Raw genomic sequence first — 23,229 nt, forward strand, 5'->3', positions numbered from 1 at the left:
ACAGCTCATGAAAACTCCAAATCCACAATCTCAGAAAATTAGAATATTGTGAAAAGGTGCAATATTCTAGGCTCAAAGTGTCCCACTCTAATCAGATAATTAAGCCATAACACCTGCAAACGGTTCCTGAGCCTTTAAATGGTCTCTCAGTCTAGTTCAGTAGGAATCACAATCATGGGAAAGACTGCTGACCTGACAGTTGTGCAGAAAACCATCATTGACACCCTCCATAAGGAGAGAGCCTCAAAAGGTAATTGCAAAAGAAGTTGGATGTTCCCAAAATGCTGTATCAAAGCACATTAATAGAAAGTTATGTGGAAGGGAAAAGTGTGTTAGAAAAAGTTGCACAAGCAGCAGGGATGACCGCAGCCTGGAGAGACGGATCCTGGACATGGGCTTCAAATGTCGTATTCCTCCTGTCAAGCCGCTCCTGAACAACAAACATCAGAAGCATCTTACCTGGGCTAAAGAAAAACAGACCTGGTCTGTTGATCAGTGGTCCAAAGTCCTCTTTTCTGATGAGAGCAACTTTTGCCTCTCATTTGGAAACCAAGGACCCAGAGTATGGAGGAAGAATGGAGAGGCACACACTGCAAGATGCTTGAAGTCCAGTGTGAAGTTTCCACAGTCTGTGTTGATTTGGGGAATGTCATCTGCTGGTGTTGGTCCACTGTGCTTCATTAAGTCCAGGGTCAACGCAGCCGTCTACCAGGAGATTTTGGAGCACTTCATGCTTCCTTCCGCAGACGAGCTTTATGGAGATGCTGACTTCATTTTCCAGCAGGACTTGACACCTGCCCACACTGCCAAAAGCACCAAAACCTGGTTCAATGACCGTGGGATTACTGTGCTTGATTGGTCAGCAAACTCGCCTGACCTGAACCCCATAGAGAATCTATGGGGCATTGCCAAGAGAAAGATGAGAGACATGAGACCAAACAATGCAGAAGAGCTGAAGGCTGCTATTGAAGCATCCTGGTCTTCCATAACACCTCAGCAGTGCCACAGGCTGATAGCTTCCACGCCACGCCACATTGAGGCAGTAATTGCTGCAAAAGGGGCCCAAACCAAGTAGTGAGTACATATGCATGCTTATACTTTTTAGAGGTCCGATATTGTTCTATGTACAATCCTAGTTTTATTGATTGCATGTAATATTCTAATTTTCTGAGATTGTGGATTTGGGGTTCTCATGACCTATAAGCCATAATCATCACAGTTATGACAAATCACGGCTTGAACTATCTTGCTTTGCATGTAATGAGTCTATCTCATATATTAGTTTCACCTTTTAAGTTGCATTACTGAAATAAATGAACTTTTGCACGATATTCTAATTTTCGAGTTTCACCTGTACACCAGCACACGTTGCCACAGTGCAGTGGTACAAATGGGCCCTAAGTAACATTAAAGGACCTACAGAAATTTCTTGAACTTGGCAATCTTTGTTCAGGTGTCCACTATACATTTAAAAAAAGTATTTATAGAAGAACACCATAGAAAGTATGTAAAAGACCATTTCAAATTCCCATAACATTTATGGACAATCGTCTGTGAACAAAAGACACAAATAGTATTCTAGTTTGAAAAAAAAACACCAAGTTCAAAAAATCCCATTTTTCTTGACATTGTTGTCTACATTCATTGAAGAACACAGGAAATCTGTGTAGATCGTAATTATTGAATTATAACACTGCCTGCAGGAGTGGGATGCTAGGCTCAAAAGTACAGCCTATGGATGGGCTCCTGCTGGTGGCCCAACCCCCCATCTGTTATGTCTGTGAAAGCTCAGTGAATAACTAAACAGACTCTAACAACCAGAGGGTTGACTACTGTGTCCTCCAAAGAATGCAGAAGCAAAGACGTTACAGTAAGGACAATTTTTAATTTACTGAAGAACACAGCAAAGCTCTTAGAAGATCCTGACTGTTGGATTGTGCCAAAACATTAGTAAACATCTGGGATACCAAGGTTGTGGCTAAAATGGGCTAAGAAGGCAGATTAAATGACAGTGAAATGCAATATATTTTGCCTTCCTGTCTGTAGAATACTGAAAGGAAGGAAATTTCTCCATTGGGATTACTGTAGTCTTGTTCGTTCTGAATAGAGGCAGGTCCACAACAGAGAAGGAGGTCAATTTTTAAGAAACTCTCCTTTGAAAGAGTAATGAATGGTGATGCCTTTCAGATGGACGAAGGTCCTGACTGGGAATTGTAATTTTTTTATAAATTAATTTAAAATAAGAAAAATAGGCAAGGAAAAACCTTACTAGATTGTTGGAGTGTCTAGGGTTTGTGGGTACCAAACTGAAAAGAAATCTGTGAATAGTTGCTTGGAGCATCCTCTATTTTAAGAGTTTCCTGCACAGACTTGTTTAACGCAGAGACCAATGCCCAATCCTGTGCAAGGGCTGTAGTAGAAACATGAGTGTAAAAATACATTGTACAGAAGGCAAAGGCCCTGCAGGCTCCTCAACCACAGAGGCCTCCAAGGAGGAAGGTAAGAGATGGGGCATTACCTAAATATCTTTTGTGCAAGTCCTTCAAGGATAGTGTCCATGGGTCTCTGAGGCATCTAATGTGGAACCTGATGAAATTAGGGACTCCTGGCAGGATTACAATTGTGGCAGACAGGAAATGAGGAACAAATAACTAGAGCCACCCACAGGAGCAACACAAACTTAAAGAGCTGAAGTGCTGATAAAAATACAAGGCACTCCCTGAATAACTGATATTCCACATGACCAAGTTTATTACTTTCTGGTGGAAAAGAAGCCTGAGGTTTTTTATTTTAAAAGATGTCTGGGGACATTTTATAAAAGAAAAAAATAGCTTTAGGTGGGCATTGTGGTAAATAAGGTTATTATGGAGTCCAAAGGTGTGTGTGCTTTTGGTATAAAACAAACCATTTTGGTAATTCAGTAAATCCCTCACACCTTTATGGTACGATGGCCCATTAAAATGGTTTTCTGCCCATTTTGATAGCTTTACAGATATGTGCAGCAGATTCTGGTAGTTCTTAATAGCACCACTTTTACAAAGTGGTGCTATTAATGCACCAAATTAAAAAATAATTGCCCCCAGTTTGTAAATATGAAATTGGAGGTAATTAGGACCAATTGCAAGTTGGTTTACAGCAACAGGCAGAGTGTCTGTATGCTGTGTAGTCGAGCTGCAAGACTGCAACCACTATCTGTCATTGGTTGTTAGTCACTGCGAGCTTCTCAACCAATAGCCTCCTGACATCCAGTGATGCTTAGTGGGTGGCGCATCAGGGGGAAAATGAAACACTAGTTCCCCATCAGGTCCTCTTTCTCCTTGTGATTGACAGCAGGCAGTGAGCAGATTTTGTAGTCCGTGGCAGGTTGCCTAATAGCTAAGGATCCGCCAACTGCCTGTTGTCAGTCACAACGGAAGCAGACCTGATGGGGAAATATTTGCTGTGAATCTCCACCAGGCTCCACTCACCCAACTTTAAAACTCCTGCTGCTGTGACAGCTCTAGTGGAAAAAGGGAGCTCAGCTACACTTAGGATAGAGTATCTGTATGGACACTCTGGCCTCAATGTGCCTCCATATGTGGTGCATGCCGAAGATTCATGTATTTGGTTACAACAGGTACATAAATCTGTCATCCACACTGACATTTGTCAGATGAATTCATAAAAAGAGTGTCTAAGACACTCTTTAGAATTCCAGAATGCTTTCATGTGTGTGGCTTTTATTGTGACTGAAGTCAAGATTACATTTCCCTAGAGTTTAATGCAGAAATCAGGCCATAAAAAAGCTCACAGAATTTTCTTGTCTACACATACACCTGTATTGCATACAAGTGTTTTGTATGACAGACTGCACCACATATCGAATCGTACTGACAGTGTGAAGATTGCTGTTCCTGAACATGCACAGAAACTACAATGCATGTTTTGAATGAAGAAAATATTGAAAGTGTTAATCACCCCCTTCAAAATGTATTAGAGATTCCAGCTTCACACTACCGTTACTGACCCAAATAATTCATATATTTGACCATTTCTATATAAATACGATTTCCAGAAAAGCTCCTTTTTTATATTTAAATTTTTCTTTATTTATATTTTAGAAACAATTGATTCAAATGAACACTGGTTGGGTTCTTTGGGTTATTATCTCATTTTACACAGCTGCAGTTATTCTTACACAGGTTAGAACATGAAAGTGTAATTCTTATTATTTGCCATGGATCTGTGATCCATGTTACTGGGGGGAAAATTTTTTATATATATATATATATATATATATATATATATATATATATATATATATACACACACATTTTTTTTATATACAAGTAAAAATCTGTCAGTTAGCAATCCTTAAACATGTCCGTTTAAGGGATTAATACAAATACTATAAGAAATATTGATAGAACAATTGGTATGGTTACAGTTAAAATAAATGATCCACATAATTTTACTTATTTTGTTGATTTAAATGGCTTTATATTGTGCTGGTGATTTAGTGATTTGTTATTTAGGATGGCTGTGCCATAAAAAGGTAATTTAAAATGTGCAGGAAAAACTGCACAAGCACTCAGTTTACATACAGACCAGTTTCAATTACCTTGCTTTAGGCGTGTTGCACATTACGTCTTATCTATGCCTGTACAGAGTGTTCCTGAGCATGAAACATCCCGACTAGCAGAAATGAATGGTTGGGATTGATAAGGGCCTAGGGATATTTCTTGCATAAACAGATGTTTGATACCTTTTATTTCATGGTTATTTTCATTTCTGCATAGACTGTGAAAGGAGGCATTTCAGAGACCAGAATTGAAAAGCGTATAGTAATTACTGGAGATGCTGACATCGACCATGATCAGGTAATATATGTATAGATTTATCAGGGTGCTGGATTCTTCCAGTAGTGCTGTTCAACTATTTCAAAAGAGGCAACAACCAGAAGTCATACTTGACCATTTTGCTTTTTAATTATTGGGATAAATTGACTTTTGTTGTGAGTTTAAAGACCAATATTAATTCCCATGGCAAATCATAAATGAAGAAAATAGTTACATTTCCATACCGTCTGCTGACATTTCAAAGGCGGCAAAGGGCTAAGTATCAACTTTTGAGTTGCTTCAACATGTAATTTTTTTTAAATAATCCATGTTTAATTGTCTATCTGCATTTGTATACTGTGTAAATTTTCTCATTAATATCCACCTTGCCACTGATCATGCATGTTCCACCCCCCTTTTTGTTTCCGCCCTTCCCTTTTTGGTTCTTCTTGCGTTAGGCGCTGGCTCAGGCAATAAAAGAGGCCAAAGAGCAGCACCCTGACATGTCAGTGACCAAAGTAGTGGTACATAAAGAGACAGAAATCACACCTGAAGATGGGGAGGATTGACCACAGGTAAGAAGCATCCATGGCTTTCCCGGAAAAGCTGCAGACTGGCATGTGCAAGAAGCATCTTCCCCTTTGCTTACTGTTGACAAACCCAAATGTTCTCTTTTACTTGCATGAACCAAGTGCACTTATAAGTAAACCTATAATTAGAGATTTTATGCATGCATTTCCACTATTCTGCTTTTTTAAAAGCTAATACACCCTATTAAAATGGCAGTTAAGGATAAATATCTTGAGGAATTGTGAAGGCTAAATTAAAAGGAATTTCAACATTAACTACATAGTTCTGTAATCCCTTCATGTGAGTTTCAGCATGAAGTTGGTAATTCCTACAGGATTTAAGTGTTTATCTGTCACCCCAAATTTACTTCCTCTTATGTTTTTCCCTCCTAGTGGTGAATATCTAATTTGAGTCTTGCCAGGAGTTATGGATATGTAGGGAATTGTCTCCTTTGAGAATGGCCAGTTGCAAGCTATTAACATTTATTGTAACTGTGATATGAACTTTCACTGAACCTAAAACCAATCAGTATATCTAGACCACAATTGATTATAACCATTTTAGAATATCTCATGCAGAACATGTAGAGCAGTTAAATTTGGTTCCAAGGTAATCTTTTTGAAAGTTAAGCAGTGTTTCTGCGTATTGTATTTAGTAGCATGAAGGGGTTCTCCTGCACTGCATTATGTCCTGTTTTTCACAGAACCAGAGCCAACATTTCAGATTTATCCAGCAGAATAACTGTGGATCAAAAATTCAGCTATAATGTAATTAGACCAGGGCTTGAAGAAACCGCTCACCAAATGCGAGGAGAAATTCTGCTGTGGCGAGCACAGATGATGGAGCGGCTGCACCTGCGCTCCAAGCCTCATTGTGAAGCCGAGTTCCGCTTTCCAACTTCCGGTTTCCAGCTTCTTCGGCACCGCCATTACACTGGCAGCGCCGCTGAGGGGACAGGTGCAGGAGAGGTCCGCTCTCCTCCGCTGAGAGGAGACACCCTCTCCACATCCATGGGGGACTCGAGGAGAGGTCATCTCTCCCCCGCCTCGGGGGACAAGAGGAGAGGTGTTTTTTTTCTTAATTGAATAGAATGCAATCCACACACAGCCATTGAAGTGGTATTTTGCATCAGAAAAAGGGTATTACACGAGTCTTGGTCCTGCTGTACAACACAAACCATGGCTGCTCTATTAGCACATCTTTGGTAAAATGCTTACTATTGTTATGCCATGTTTTTTGGCATCTAAATAAGCACTTTTTTTGTTTTTTAATGCACTACATCTCTAAGCTCTCTTTTAATAAGATGCTAGAGATAAAACATGCAAAATGTTTACTATTGTTCTATATTTTATGCAATGTTTTTTGGCCATCAAAAGAGGCACTTTTTTCTTAATGACACACTTCTCTAAGGTCTCTGCTGGAGATAAAAAATACAACATGTTTACAGTAACTATTATTCCATGTTTGTTGGACCTGGGCAAGGTTGGGTGGGGCAACTGGAGGAGAGTAAGGTTTGTGCCTGGCTAGTAGTTCTAGACTCGAAATTTTAAGCCCTGAATTAGACCATTAGTAATTTTTTTTTATCAGCAAATGTACACAGGAGGTACAAAGGATTTAAACAGTCTATGGACACTTAGGCTATTTTCACACTAAGGAGTTTTTGAAGCGTTTTTGAGTTACAAAAAAAAAGCGCCTGAAAATTTCAAGAAAAGCGCTTCCCTATTTATGTGAATGTATAGCTATGTATGTTTTCACACGGAGGTGTTGCGCTGGCGGTGCAGTATAAAACTAATCCTGCTTGTAACATTTTTGGGGTATGTTTGGTGAGTTAAAAATGCCCCAGAACTGCGTCTTCCCATTGAAAGCAATGGAAACCGCCTGTGCGCCTCGAAAATGCCTCCGGGAAGCGTTTTGAAGCAGTTTTTAAGTCACGTGTTCTTTAAAATGCTCAGAAAGCGTGATAAAAACGCCTGTACTTTTTGCTGTGTTTTGCGTTGGATCAGTGTTAAAGTAGCCTTGATCCAGCTGTTCCAATTCTGCTCGAAAGAAATGGTGCCAGTAGAATCTCACTTCACCACTCTTTTGCCTATCTCTACTCACATAGAGGATCATGGTAACACCAGTTGCCATGGGGACTATTCTCTGCAAAGCTAACTGCTCTCCTGTGTCTATGGGAAGGTTTACAATTGGATTTTAAAGAGGTATATTTCTGTTACTGACTAGATTGGCCAAAAATACATGTCAAATTTGAGTCTAACCCAAATAAAACCTTTAAGGCCTCTTTGGAAACTGATGCACAGATTTCACTTGCAAAGACATCAGTTTACATCAGTTTTCATGCTCACTTCAATGAGTTTTATATACATTGCAGATTCCTGCGCAAAAAAAATTAGCACTAGTGTTGTGGTGTGAACAGGGTAGGTAGAGAACAATTGATTTTGTTGTGCCCTTGCAGAACGCGTGCGGAAAAACTGATGTATCTGCACCATGGTGTGAACGAGCCCTAAACCTAAGTAAATACTCACAATTTCACTTTTTTTTTTTTAAATAGTGGCTTACACATCTCTTGCCTGCCCCATAATCACAACAAGTATTCAAGTCTAGCAAAATTTTGAAAAAGAAATTTAGAAAAGAAGAAAAAAAAAACTGCCCTTTTAACCAGTGGTGTTTCATATGGTGTGGTTTTCATCTTCATGCAGTGTGTCTGTCACTTTGTGTTTTCATGGTCACTGAAAGGGTAAATTACAGCTGACTACTTGTACACAAAAGGCCTGATTTACTAGGGTAAACTTCAAGCTGTGCAAGAGAGGTTCACTCTCCTTTTGTAGACAAATTGGTGTATTATCTCTGTAATGTAACTTATTGGTGATTGTTTACAACCGAAATGTAAAAATTAATCTCTGTGAATAAATCAAAACATATTTTTACTTAAAAGGAGAAGCACAGGAATAATAAAGCAAACCTACATATTCATCTATATAGTTACACTATTGGCTGTGGCTCTAAGCCTGGGAACAAAGTGATCACAAGACCACTGGTCACTCGGGTCTTGGTCTTCGCTAAGCAGAAAGCAGTGACTGCCAGTCAATGGCTCTCTGCTTTGCCCCTCTAGCACTCACTGAGAAACCAGGCTGTGGAGGCAGCAGGAATGGCTGGCTTAGGTTCTCAGCAACATGCTGAGAGGCTGAGCCAGCTGCCAATTGGGCTTATGGGTGAATAATGACATTATTGTCAGGATACATTAAGAGGCTGGAGTGGCTCTGTGACATCAGCTGACAGCAGACATTAATCCCTTGTCGGCTGATTATGGGCCACAGAAAAAGTTCACTCTTGTGACAAACAAGAGAAATATGACCAAAGCTTTGAGCTTTGGCCATACTTCTTTTTTAAAGTAGGAAAGGCAATCACCCACCTTTTAAATGTTGCCTACCCATTGCTGTTATTTATCATGTGTATAGTTTCTAATAAATTTCAATGTAAATACTCATATCTATTTATTTTACTTTTGCCAAGAGTCCATGTGACCAACAAGCTCCAGTGAGTGTGTCTGCTTGTTGAGGGCTGACAATGTTGCTGAATCCTTGGAGGAGTCAAGTGGTCTGACTGGCATCCATAACTATTGTTGACCCTGAAAGAATTTGCTTCCACAGATAGACATGTTTGCTGGAGTTTAACGCTCGCATGACCATTTTGGAGAAAATAAACATGTTTACAATGACCTTGAGACTTAATATAAACTTTTTGCAGACCAGTGGATGGGAAGGGAAGGGGGGCAGGGGCAACATTTAAAGAGCAAGTCATTGTATTGGCTTTCCTTCTATCTTAATCATATTTTACATGAATTATATTGTTGAAATATTCATAAATGATAACATGATAAAATGGGCATCCTTACAAACATAATTAATTTTAAAGCCATATTTAGATTTGACTATGCATATACATTGACCTCTATTTGCACCTGACAACAGCAGGTTTATGTCGTCTAGCAATAGCTAACAAGCAAGCTTCAGCAATGAATGAAGAACTGCAGGCACAGTACAGACAGGGTTAATTATGTTAAACATTACTCCACAGCCACCTTATAAATATCACAAAGCAGAGACAAAATGTAAAGATTTTTAAGCAAGTAAAACGTACTTAAAAGGGTAACCAGGGATTTTTTTTTTTCACGTTATGCTATGTAAATGGGACAGATATAAAGAAGGTGTTAGCCCAGTTTGGCTGCAAAAGTGGAAATACATTTCAAAGCAACCATTCCCTTTAGTATAGTTGTATAAAGTAGCTGCTGAAATATCATGTAGGTCTGTACATAATTTTGTTCCACATTTCCGGGCCTGAGTTCCCAAACCTAAAGAGCTTTGATAGTTAGATCTTCAAATTTGTAAGGAACAGCTCATTTTCTGCAGCTCTCTGATGATTGGTAAAGTGATGTGCTGTCTCAATTTTAGTAGGGAATTGTTGGATAAGGAAAGGCAGCCTTTGGTATTTTTTTGGCCATTTGACAAACTGCAGCATCCTAAGTTTTTATAGGGGCTACTAGGGCAGTAACAATGTCGGACTAAGGTTTGTGCAGGCACCCCATTGAGTCTGAAATACATTCCAGCTGCTGCTTTACACTACCACATGAAAGGGGTACTTTAAGATATTTGTAAATTAGCCAAAGTAACCATTTAAAACATAGTTTGCTGTATATAAAAAGTTGTGCATACATAACTAGGATGTATTTGTATGCTCCACTTAAAAATGTATACAAATGTCTCCTCCTTCAAAGCCTTCTTAAAACCTGTTGTTGTTAGGTCCCCAAAGGCAATACATCTGTGAATACATTTTGAACATGGTGGCCATATCCGAGACCTGATAGTCAAGGCTGGCCAAGAACACTTTCTGCCCATTCCATTTTCCTTAACCACTTGACCTCCAGAAGATTTACCCCCTTTCATGACCAGGCTATTTTTTGCGATATGGCACTGCGTTACTTTAACTGACAATTGCGCGGTCATGCAACACTGTACATAAATTAAATTTGTCAATTTTTTTCCCCACAAATAGAGCTTTCTTTTAGTGGTATTTGATCACCTCTGGGGTTTTGATTATTTTTTGCTCTATAAAGGAAAAAACACAGACATTTAAAAAAGCAAACAAAAAAAACCCTAATTTTTTTCTTCATAAATTTAGGCCAAAATGTTTTCTGCTATATATTTTTGGCAAAAAAAAATCCCAGTAAGCATATATTGTTTGGTTTCTGCAAAAGTTATAGCATCTACAAATGGCGGTATATATACTGGAATTTATTTATTTATTTTTTAAATGCTAGTAATGACAGTGACCAGCAACTTGTAACAGGACTGCGATATTGTGGCAAACAGTCTGACACTAACTGACACTTTGTGGGAACCAGTGACACTAAAACATTGATCAGTGCTAAAAATATACACGGACACTGTACTATTGACACTGGTTGGGAAGATAATCAAAGGGTTAATTGTGTGCCTAGCCAGTGTTTTTGTGTGTACAGTGTGCTGTTCTTACCAGGCAATCTGCTAGATTTTATTCCCTGAATAAAATCTAGCAGATTGCAGCTGACACAGTTCTACCTTGTTTACAGATCTGCAGATCTGTGTTCTTTCATTCTCCTCAGCAATCAACAGGTGCCAGCGCTCATCCATTGGCCTGCACCTGTTGATCATCTTCTGGTGTGTCCAGTCACAGTAGAAGCCATGCTGTGGCAGCAGGTGTGCACCCCACAGTGGCAGAAATGCAAAATCACTTTTATACGCGATTTTGCACAGAACGTCTGCCCTGTAGCAGTAAATCTGCTATAGGGCGGACAAAAAGTATTTAAAATATAAGTTTCAAATATACATGGCATATGATAATATACAAACACATTGTACATTTGTGAAAGAATGCTTTTGGCATTTAAATCTATCATTTGTACTACTAGACTGTGGCTTTGTTGATATTATCTATATTTTTGCATATTTCTTAATTCAGATATGATTCCCTGCTGGAATACTAGTACTAGCTCAGCAAAGGTTTCCAATGTAATTCTCAAACTAGTTTTCCTTGGCAACTGAAAAGTATCTGAATAGGTGTGAAGGACAATTCAGAACTTACTACAGACACATACAGTATAATTATGAGGAGGATTAGCAGTAAAATAAACTAAACCGTTAAAATATATCTCAAACCAGGAACAAAATTTTATATATTGCAGCTTACCAGTAACCAGGGCCAAAATAAAAAATGACATAAGTATGATGAAGTCTGTCACTAGCATATGTATAATAGTTTTTATCAGAGTCCTCCTGCATCGTTCTTATTAGTGTATTTATCTGGTGGTCTGGTCTGTTGTTTTTCAGCTTCCTTTAACAGGGCAAGCTGTCCAGCAAAAGTGGCAATTAGAGGGTTTAGACAGCTTTTATTAATTTATTTAAAACCTTTGTCCCTAAAGAAAAGATATCTAACAAGTGCTAGCTGGAGTTTGACTTTAATTTGTTAGTCACTAATGTAAAGTCTTATCTAAAACAATTCTATCCACTGATAGACAGTGCTACTGTACACTGAAGGCTACATTACTTCTTCATGTACAAAAAGATCACCCAGTGGAACTTTTTTGCAGCAATAAGGTATTACATGCATATTCAAGAAAACTTGTTGTAAAAGAAATATCAGCTTTATTACATACACATATTTAATATAAAAACATGAATATAAAGAAACATCACCCTGACAATATTCTTACAGGAATTACCTCAACGCATTTCGATCATTCCACATTTTTGATCTTCAGGGGGGCAAAAAGACAGGGAAAGTTTCTAACATGTAAGCAATAAATACTGAATATGCAAAAAATAAATAGTTGATCAATAGAATTTGTCTCATAGCCAAGGACAATACTTACGAAAACATATGTCAGAGCAATTATGAGATAGATGACATCCAGGATGAAACCGCATGAATCCAGGTCCAAGCGGAATGTGCCAACCAAGAAAAGCAAGAGCGGTAAGATGTAAATCACCAGGAACAAACGACAACTGTGAAGCACCAAATCACCCCCTAATCTTACTGTGGGCGGTATACCATGGGCAAGACAAAAGAGTTGTCAAAGGACATTAGGGACAAGATTGTAAACATGCACAAGGCTGGAATGGGCTACAAGACCATCGGCAAGAAGCTTGGTGAGAAGGAGACAACTGTTGGAGTGATTATTCGCAAATGGAAGAAATACAAAATAACCATCAGTTGCCCTCGGTCTGGAGCTCCATGCAAGATTTCACCTCATGGGGTAAGGATTATCATGAGAAAAGCAAGGAATCAGCCCAGAACTACACGGGAGGGGCTTGTGAGTGATCTCAAGGCAGTTGGGACCACAGTCACCAAACAAACCATTGGTAACATAATACACCGCCATGGATTAATATCCTGCAGCACCCACAAGGTCCCCTTCAAGAAGGCACATGTATAGACTCATCTGAAGTTTGCCAGTGAGCATCTAAATTATTCAGAAGGATTAGGAGAAAGTGCTGTGGTCAGATGAGACCAAAATTGAGCTAGTTGGCAATAACTGACTCGCTATGCTTGAAGGAAGAAAAATGTGAACTATGACCCTAAGAACACCATCCCTACAGTCAAGCACAGATGTGGAAACATTATTCTTTGGGTCTGTTTCTCTGCTATAGGTTCAGGCCGACTTTGCCGCACTGAGGGGCCAATGGACGAGGCAATGTATTGTAAAATCTTTCATGAGAACCTTCTTCCCTCAGCCAGAACACTGAAGATAGGTTGTGGATGGGTCCTTCCAGCATGACAATGACTCAAAACATACCACCAAGGCAACAAAGGAGTGGCTCAAGAAGAAGCACATTAAGGTCATGGAGTGGCTTCGACAATCTCAAGACCTTAATCCTATAGACAATTTATGGAGGGAGCTGAAACTTCGAGTTGCCAAGCGACAGCCAAACAACCTTAAGGATTTAGAGAAGATCTGTAAAGAAGAGTGGTCCAAAATCCCTCCTGAGATGTGTGCAAATCTGGTAACCAACTACAAGAAACATCTTACCTGCTTGCCAACAAGGGTTTCTCCACCAAGTATGAAGTCATGTTTTGCTTGGGGATCAAGTACTTACAGTATTTTGCTCACTGAACTGCAACTCAATTTATAACATTTGTATTATGTGTTCTTTCTAGATTTTTGATAGATATTGTCCCTAATATTTAAAATACATCTATGATAAAAATGATAGACCCTTCATTTCTTTGTAAGTGGGCAAACGTACAAAATCTGCAGGGGATCAAATAATTATTTTACCCATTGTATCTTAGGATAAATATTTTCTTGCTTGTTCCTATGGATATTTTCACATGAACTGTTCTCTCGAAAGCTGTATACTAACAAATAGTTTTTCTTTTTCATCTGATATTCTCACCAAGTGTTCTAGGCCTTAAAGTTTGTTTTCTTTCCAAAGCTGTATATATATATATATATATATATATATATATATATATATATATATATATATATATATATATATATATATATATATTTTAACATTTTATGCTGGTGTAATAATTACTTTCCAGAATTTAAACGTGAAGTTGTGTTTGGACTGACCATATCTTCTCAGTGTTAACCCTCTGTCTGCATTTATCACATATTTTGTAACATGCTATTTAAACCAATCACTGCATTGTGCTGTGGATGTAAAACAAACTCACGTGGCTGTGGTTTGGCTTTTATTTACTGTGCTGTGGGCATTTTATACTGCTGCTTAGTATATTATAAAGGAAAATGCATTTGAATTTTTTTTCAGAGTGCATTTCTGTTTGCAACTGTTCTATTTCGAAGCTGTGTCATTATTCAAATAGTTTCAGTGCTTCCAGCTTGTCAAATTTCTGCTAAAGATTATCTGAGATGCTAGATTTATTTTCTGACTGTGATTTATCTAGAGTGAAAATGTTGATTTCCAACTGTGCTGTTATAACTGTTCTTTTCTTTTGCCTGCAGGAATAATGTAGCTTGAAAGCAAGCTCAGACATGTACACCGTTAGGAATACAAGCACCTCTGTGGAGCGACAGACAGAATCTGGCTGACTTCTGTCTGGGGAAAATTACAGTCCTGAAGGATTTAGCTTGACCATTTATAAAGACATCGGCAGACATATCTTCCCATTAAAAGCAATGCAGCTGAGCATAATTAAACCAGTATTGCATGAAGCAAGTATAAAAAGGCAGCAGTTTTTTTATTTTACATGTCTAAGTTTCCGGCTATATCTGCACGTTCACACACCACAATACTATAATACGTGAACTTAAATGTAATGCATAAGCAGTCCATGCCTTCTTCTGAACAAAGTATAATTTGTTAGTTGGTAAGCCTTTGTTTACAAAAAGTAAAAAAAAAAAAAAAAATGAGAGAATTATAAAATCCTAGAAGCTGTGTAGGTACAGAGTATTATGTTAGAAAACACATTATACGTGCCAATAACACACTTTATTCGGTACACAACTTGAATACGTCATATGTTTGGTTTTATTACTATGAACCCTATACAAATCCTTAAATCTTGTGAAACTATTTAAATGCTGAAAAAGTGTGCTTTGTATATCCAATTTAATTACAAATCGGGTAGTGATTATTTTAGTATTTTAACTTGAAATCAAGATATTTTTTTTTATGTTGCCAGCGTTGTTAAACCTAGATGTGTACATCATGTGTAGTTCCTTTAAAGAACACATGTATGTCATTAGTTTACATAAGAACAGGATTTTTTGGCATAACTTTTTTTTATTGTTTTGTTTATGTACTCGTCAGTGGCAAACATTTTATTTTAGAATCAACTCTTCATCTAATACCTAGCTGAGAGCCAAGCCTTAACCTGTACAGAAACCCCACCTTATACATATATATATATATTTATATATATAGCGTTCCAATTCCTGCAAATAATTCCATTACACTGTCTGCTGCATCACACATGGCGAATGTTTGTTTCTGCATAGTGAAATAAAAATGACTAAAAAAACTGCATTGACTATGTTGGGAAAAAGTATTGTGCTTTTCTAATTTGCACCAGCCATGGTTTCCATTCAAAATAAACCACAGATGTAATTACAAATCTCTTGGAAATCAATTGCGTTTTGCAGCTAATCAAATTAAAAATTCAGAAATTTTTATCTTGTGTTGATGTTTGTTGACTTTGCTTCTGAGCCCTCACTTTTTTTTTTTACTTTTTTTCTTTTTTCTTTTTTGACAAATGTATGTGCATCATATTTTTTTTTTCTTTTTTACTTGAATGTACAATGTTTTTATTTATATTCATATATGCATGTTGAATTTATTATTTTCAGGACTAAAAAGTCAATATAATGTTAATTTTTTTGTGCTGGAATATTGCATATGAATATTTCATAATTACAATTTGTAGCCAGCAGGAGCATCTCTAGGCTACTTTGCACATGTTTACCAGATCACTATTACTACTTCACAAAAAAAATCTACATACATAATGTGAGAGCTAAAACTCGGGGTGCACAAAGCTGCCCTGCTCTGTACTGCTATGTACAGAATTTCAACTGGAGAGACATGCTTTGAATTAAAAGATAAAAAAGCCACTAGAGCTTTGTTTAAAAGTCTGTGCACCCTGTGTTGAATGTTAAATTTTATGGTGCCATGGATATACACTGATTCAAGAATAAACCTTTTAAGAGTTTAAAGGTTTTGATTTGTAAATGAGTTATATAAAGTACCCACAATAAACAAGAATATTTTCAAGTGATCTGAAACAATTTTTTCAATCACATCTTTCAGGTATGCCATCTGCATGAAGCAGTACATTGATTCTTTTAGGTGTTGAATAGAAGGCTTCATGACTAACATTATTTTAGGACTGTATAGCCTGGTATGTTCTTCTGTGTTTTGGTTCAGTTCAGTAATGTCCCAACGTGTGTTTGAGGACAAAACATGATCCCATGGCTAGATAAGTATCCCCTTGTGCTTGGCAAGTGATGGCTCCCTTTATGAGGTTGAACATGACCTTGTTAAAAAAAATAAATAAAAATCAATGTTCATGAGTGGTATTACAATTAGATTCCATTCATAACATACCCAGAGGAACCCCATAGCATCATTTCATCTGTAGCCAATGTATGGTGTTCTGAAATCACTGATGTATTTGTCTTTTTTCCTGCTCCTTTTTAGGTAAGCAATTTATGGTCAGATTGATCCAAACAGAATGAACACAGAATTTTATTTCTCAATTGTAAAATTCCCCCTAGTCTTACACCAGGTCTGCTATTCTCTGCATCTTATTTGTTGTAAAAAGTAAACATTTTGTACAGGAAATTAAAAAAATATATAGTGGCATAGGGATGACTACTGATAATGTTTGGGTTCACAGCACCCAATAAAGATGGACATGAACCAAGATGGAGGACACAAGCGTACACAGTCCTAAATACAGTATAGACTAAACTAGGAAGGTGCAGACGAGCAAGAGCAGTCTGGGCGAGGTGCAAAACTCCATAAAAGTCATAGCGTAGGTGAGGATCAACAGAAGATTTAATAATGAAATATGAACTGGTTGCTGGCATCATCTACGAGAATGTTGTGGAACAAGCTATGTAGACAAACAGAACACAATCCATTTGTTTTCTTTTAATCCCTAATCAATTAATGGGTCAGATTTGCTACTTTTTTTTTTTTAGGCAGCATTATTTCAGATTATAGATATCTATGGGCTTTTCTCAAAGAAAATAAGTGAACTTGGAACAAGTTATGTCTTTGACAGCTGCTACAATTCACATTCATCTAATAATAGAAGTTGCATGCAACATTTTTGAGAAATAAGTGGTGTTATCAGTCTGTGACTTTCAGTGCCAAAAGAATAAAGATAAATTTGCTGTTTACAGCCACAGGAGTATAGTCAGTATATGTGCATGTATCAAATTCATGGTCATAAAAAAACTGTATTTGACTCCAGCTGAACTCCTCGCCATACCACAGAGAAAAGTGTGTTCTTTCCTTTGAGGATTACAAGAAATCTTTCACCTCCAGGTTTTACTGCTGCCTATAGGAGGATTGAACACTGGCAAACAAAAAACATAGGCCAATCCAGGAACACCCCTCCTACTACCAGCATGTTTTTGTAGACAAGCAAGTAGCAAGAGCATGATCATAAATTCAGAAGTGTGAATTGCATCCCTTAATGGACACCAAGGTAATAATTTTATGGCGAGTCCAAAAAATGTCTCTCATCCAATGGGGGAAACAGGAAGGCTTTTACCTTTGGCAGGTCAGTCCAGGATAAACCTCTCTGACTACCACAATGCCTCAGTATTTTGCTAGTGACCTAGGAAGACTAGCACCTTCTCTTCATCTCTGTTATGTGGAAGACTAACCTGCTCTTGATAACCTTTTCTCTTTTTTATTCTTCAATAATTTTTTCTCCCTCAAATTAGCTAGTCAGGCTGAGCAGAAGGCGCTACCTCAAGAACATGGGTCACTGGGCGTCCTTAAAAATTCTATGTTTCCCACTGTGGAAGTGGTCAATGCTGTGGAACTGAGTGCTGACATCTACTGGGTGAAGTCTCCTGCGCAGGATTCAAACCTAGGACCCCAGTGCTGCCAGGCAGAAGTGCAAACCACTGATACACTGTGCACTTCAGTTGTGTCAGTTTGCTGGAGGAAATTTTATTTGCCCAATTTTACGCCAAACCTCTGCAGCACAATATTTTCTTCTTGAGCCAAGTCAGTCAAGCCCATGTACAAACCAATTTCTTTTGGCCTTGAGGACCAAGTTGTCCCTGGCTTGGTGGTTGCTCAGGAGTCTCGATCTAGAATTGGTGAAATTCTTTCTTCTGGAAGTTCCTCATAACATATGCAAGCCTGTAGGGCTGTGGAGGAGTCCTGGCTGCGCTGTCAGTGCAGGGGACCTGATTATTGGAGTCATATCTCCTGATCATAATATGGAACTTTGGGTGAGTTTGTTGTCCTTGCAGCTATGGACTATCCTATCAGAAAGTTATCCCATCCTGATTCAGCCAGACATTGTCATGGTGTACATGACCCATAAGGGAGAAAAAAGAGTTGTAGATCAGATTCTGTTATGAGTAGAAATTTGAATTACTGTCTTGTCTGCTGCGTCTATCCCAAGTATAGAAAATTGCCAGGTGAAGCTTCACTTTGCAACGAATAGCTAATCACGTTCAGTGATAAAAAAAAAACAAAAAACACAACAGTTTTGCTTGCACATGAACAATCCTAAGCCTTATATGCATTTGGTGATATTGTGCAGTCTGAAGCAGAGAAAGGTGAGGCACAACATATATGAACTTGATTTTCCTGGCTCATTGATAGAAACATACTAAAATCACCTGAAGGATGATGTTTATTGTTTTAGCATGTAAAAATACAATCAGTATAATAAACTAATACAATATCATGTCCCTACATAACATTAACAGTACATATTTCACATAGTTGAAATCTTTCACATGACTGATATGTTCATATGGCATACATGGAGAACAGATTTGATTAACTGTTCCACGTTAATAGAGTTGGAGCAAGGGATCTTTTCCAGGTAATTAGAATATTTTTTTTACAACAAAAAAAGTATTCTCAAAACTTTGTATACATGTTAATGGGAAGGTCCTCTACCAACCCCACTAAACATGCTTAGGAGCATTGTACAATTGGGAGACACAGCTGATTTAATAAAACCAACGAACGTTTGCAAACTGAGTGCCTGTATTTTTGGACAAAACCATATGGCATGATGGAAATCTGCTTTCAGACTGCATTGGCAGAAACAAAGTGGGGACTCTAAAATTTCATTTATATAACCCTAACGGTGTATAATACGTTTGCTGATAAGAGTTTGAGTTGAATGAGTTTATACTTAGAAGACATGACAGAGATCATATAGGTGTCCCCAACATCCTCTCACTCCTCAGCTGTCAACTGCAGTATCACATCATGCCACCTGGAATGAGTTTAGGGTTGCCGGAACATTTTGGCATTGAGAAGTTGTAATTCTTGTAAGTTGAAACCAGTTTGATCTCATCCAGAGACAATTTTACGAAGAGGTCAGTTGGAGTTTAACCTTGGCAGATTTAAACGGACTCCTAACAGCATGTTGGAGCTGATAATAGAAAAAAAAAACCCTGCTTTGTTAGTAAATTGAATTGCAACAGCATGGTATGGAAGTCTTAATTTGCCTTCTTGAAATAGTTGATATATACATTTAAGACCTTTAGAGGGCCAATATCCTAGTTACTGTTAGGATTTCAAGTAGGAGTGGATTTCTCCATATTGGGTTGTTAATTGGAGCTGGCCCAATTGGAGTATATAGGGGGGTAATGTGTTATAGTAGCTTAAGGGTTTTATTAATTAGTGTTGTGCACTGCAGGTTCCCTGTAGTTTGTCAGTATACCGAGTTATGTAGGGGCTCAAAACAATTTGTTAGGACATCCTCTGGGACTCAGAATGGGTTATTAGGACTACCTCTGTAACCATGCAGGCATTATGCCCAATAGGTCTAAGCCAGTCGTGTATCAAGAGCAGTTAGGCAGGAAAATAATTAAAATGGAAGTTAGGGAATGTTAGTCTCCCCTGCCTGGTTTGCATCTGGGTGGAAAAACATTTTAGTGATAGAATGTAATATTTTGTCAGGTCCCATCTCTGTGAGATGAAAAGTATCTGGGTTTGTCATCATGGCTCTTGTGTCTAAAGATGCATTGAATGCTGGTGTAGCACTTCTGCTGAAGGATGGAAAAAGAATAAAAGCCAGATGTGATTGGAGTACGAATTGGCTGGTGAAAAGATAACATTTTCCTGATATGACCCTTCTTAAGAATTTGAAAATTAACCCTGATGAATCACAGAAATTAACCTAAACATAAGATGTTCAAACATAGGCAGGCCATAGATTATGTGACTTTCTTTCCTGCAACCCTTGATTCCCACATCATCGCAGTCAGTGTTGATGGGGGAATCTCTCCCGTGGAGCTATTCTTCTCTGCCAGCTGGGAAACATCTCTGCCAGGAGAACACCATGATTATTTCTAGCAGCTATAGCCGCTGGCAGTAATCACATGCTAAAAATCTGACATGCTGGTTGTACCTGAGTCGATTGATAGACTGACTTGGGTACAATCGGGACTGCCCATACATGGATTGAATCTTGGCCAGTTCCTGCTGAATTACATTGCAAAACAAGGCACACAAATGGGTAAAGTGATTTCAGTAGAGGCTTACTGTAACTTTAATTTTCCTGTCTACAGGCCGGTCTTTGGAGGACAAACAAATGACCACAACAAATGTTTGCACAACCACCACGCTAACTCTAAGCAGCCAGCTAGCACTAAAAAAGTGAGTCTCACTTATATAAGCTGTACAAAAAAAAAACTATAAAGTGCAGCTATAAATATATTGGTAATCAAATCATACAAAACTGACACATAGATGTATGTGCATATACTTAAAGTAAAATAAATACATATACATTTTTTATATATATATATATATATATATATATATATACACACACACACACACACACAGTTGTGTTCAAAACACAGAACACTTGGGCATCAACATGCAGGTAAACATGGTCCTCCATAGGCCATGTTAACAAGGCCTTAGTAGCAGTTTAGCAGGAATTTTAAAACGTTAGGTTGTGTTTGTGTGCACTAATAATGATTTTAGTTTATGTTTAGTGAAAATAGCGATTTGATGAATGAACATTTGCACAACTGCTGCAGGCCCTAAAAAGATCAGTAGCACTTTTTTTTATTCTACAGACCATGTACTTTCAGAAAATGTATGGGTTAGGGGGAGTCCTTTCAAATTCTGAAAGCTGTAAGTGAAAAATGGCAACCTCCAGATTTTGATACTAAATTGTTTTTAATTAACGTTTTGCGCACATTCCGTTTTCATCATTTCACAAACAGGCGCATTTTAAAATTTACAAATACTTTTTATTTATTAACGCAATACCGTTTTAGTTTCTATATTTAGAAGGAATTTAGCAGGAATTATGTATATTTTGTTATGTACAGTTGTGTTCAGAATAATAGCAGTCAGACATCACTAACCTGATCAATCACTGTTTTTGGTAGGAATGATATTTCTACATGGCAAATCATTTACTAGCAGGTGTAGTAGAGTAATAGAAATCCAACAGACCCAACAGTCATGACATGCATGCTGCTGATTCTGTGTAATTGAATCACTAATTGAAAGGGGCATGTTCAAAATAATAGTAGTGTGGAGTTCTATTAGTGAGGTCATTCATTCTTTGAAAAACAGGTAGCAATTATTGCCCTTATTTAAGGAAGGAAGGCAGCAAATGTTGTACATGCTGGTTACAGTGCATTTCTCTCTGAAATTCTGAGGAAAATGGGTCATTCCAGACATTGTTCAGAAGAACAGCACCTTGATTAAAAAGTTGATTGGAGATGCTTTGCAAATGCTTTAAAATGGCAACCAAAACCTGAAAAACATGGAAGAAAGCGAAAAACTACCATTCGAATGGATAGAATAGCCAAAACATTTTGTGGACTGATGAAAGTAAGATTGTTCTTTTTGGGTCTAGTGGCCAGAGACAGTTTGTCAGACGACCCCCAAACACTGAATTCAAGCCACAGTACACTGTGAAGACGGTGAAGCATGGTTGCACAAGCATCATGATATGGAGATGTTTCTCATACTACGGTGTTGGGCCTATTTATCGCATACCAGGGATCATGGATCAGTTTGAATACATCAGAATACTTGAAGAGGAAATGCCCTTGAAATGGGTGTTCCAACAAGACAACGACCCCAAACACACCAGTAAACGTGCAACATCTTGGTTCCAGACCAACAAGATTGACGTTATGGAGTGGCCAGCCCAATCCCCGGATCTTAATCCAATAGAAAACTTGTGGGGTGACATCAAAAATGCAGTTTCTGAGGCAAAACCAAGAAATAGAGAACTATGGAATGTAGTCCAATCATCCTGGGCTGGAATACCTGTTCACAGGTGCCAGAAGTTGGTTGACTCCATGCAACACAGATGTACAGCAGTTCTCAGAAATAGTGCTTATACAACTAAATATTCATTAAGTGATTCAAAAGAAAGCAAAATCTTCAAACATTCAGTTTATATAGTGAATGTTTGAGTTTGTAAAGAAGAATACAAACACTGCTATTTTTTTTTTTAACAGTCTAATATTCATTTTCTTCAATTTTTTTAGAGGAACAACACAAATTTGATATATTTTTCTTCATGTTTTGATTTGGAATAGAATATGTAGTGTTCCCAATGCATTTGTGTGTATGGAAATAGCTTTTATTAGAAGGATTGTGAGCTTTATTCACTTTTTTCAACACACTGCTATTATTTTGAACACAACTGTGTGTGTGTGTGTGTGTGTGTGTGTGTGTGTGTATATATATATATATATATATATATATATCCAAAAAATTATAGAAACACTTTTTAATCAGAGTATAGCATCGAGTCAAACTCCAGGGTCAGTTAAGCAGCAGAAGGGGTTGTTAATCAGTTTCAGCTGCTTTGGTGTTAATGAAATTAACAACAGGTGCAATAGATGGGTGTCACGGAGCTGGTCCTTCCTTCCCCATGCCCCAGGTTTGCCGGCTGACACCCTTCTGTCCCATCCATGCTGGGACTTCTAGTCCTCTTTGTCCCTGACACAGGCAGACCTCAGCAGCCCCTCACCCCCCTGGCTTGAAGCTTGGCCTCCTGCTGAAGGAATACACAAACAGGCCATCTCCTCCCTTCCCCCTCATGCATGAATTCCTGGGCAGGTCTGGAGACCTGAGAGACA

At 38.0% G+C, this 23,229-nt stretch overlaps 1 protein-coding gene across 22 annotated transcripts in view; it reads left to right on the top strand.

Annotated features, from left to right (window-relative positions):
- The window catches only part of EPB41L3 (erythrocyte membrane protein band 4.1 like 3), a 240,023-nt gene extending 224,458 nt beyond the window's left edge, over positions 1 to 15,565 (top strand). For 20 of the 22 annotated variants that reach the window (XM_089677963.1, XM_089678074.1, XM_089677934.1 and 17 more), the window contains 3 exons: positions 4,779 to 4,859; positions 5,276 to 5,392; positions 14,398 to 15,565. In XM_089677963.1, the coding sequence (XP_089534089.1) occupies positions 4,779 to 4,859; positions 5,276 to 5,386 (192 nt within the window). In that variant the 3' untranslated portion in view covers positions 5,387 to 5,392; positions 14,398 to 15,565. The remainder of the gene's footprint in view (positions 1 to 4,778; positions 4,860 to 5,275; positions 5,393 to 14,397) is intronic. The other 2 variants (XM_089677977.1, XM_089677971.1) reach the window with 1 other exon arrangement.
- Positions 15,566 to 23,229: the final 7,664 nt, after the last annotated feature.

Source organism: Staurois parvus, unplaced genomic scaffold (assembly GCF_062004578.1).
Source record: "Staurois parvus isolate SC_StPar_1 unplaced genomic scaffold, SC_StPar_1.0 ptg000015l, whole genome shotgun sequence".
Lineage (NCBI taxonomy): Eukaryota > Metazoa > Chordata > Amphibia > Anura > Ranidae > Staurois > Staurois parvus.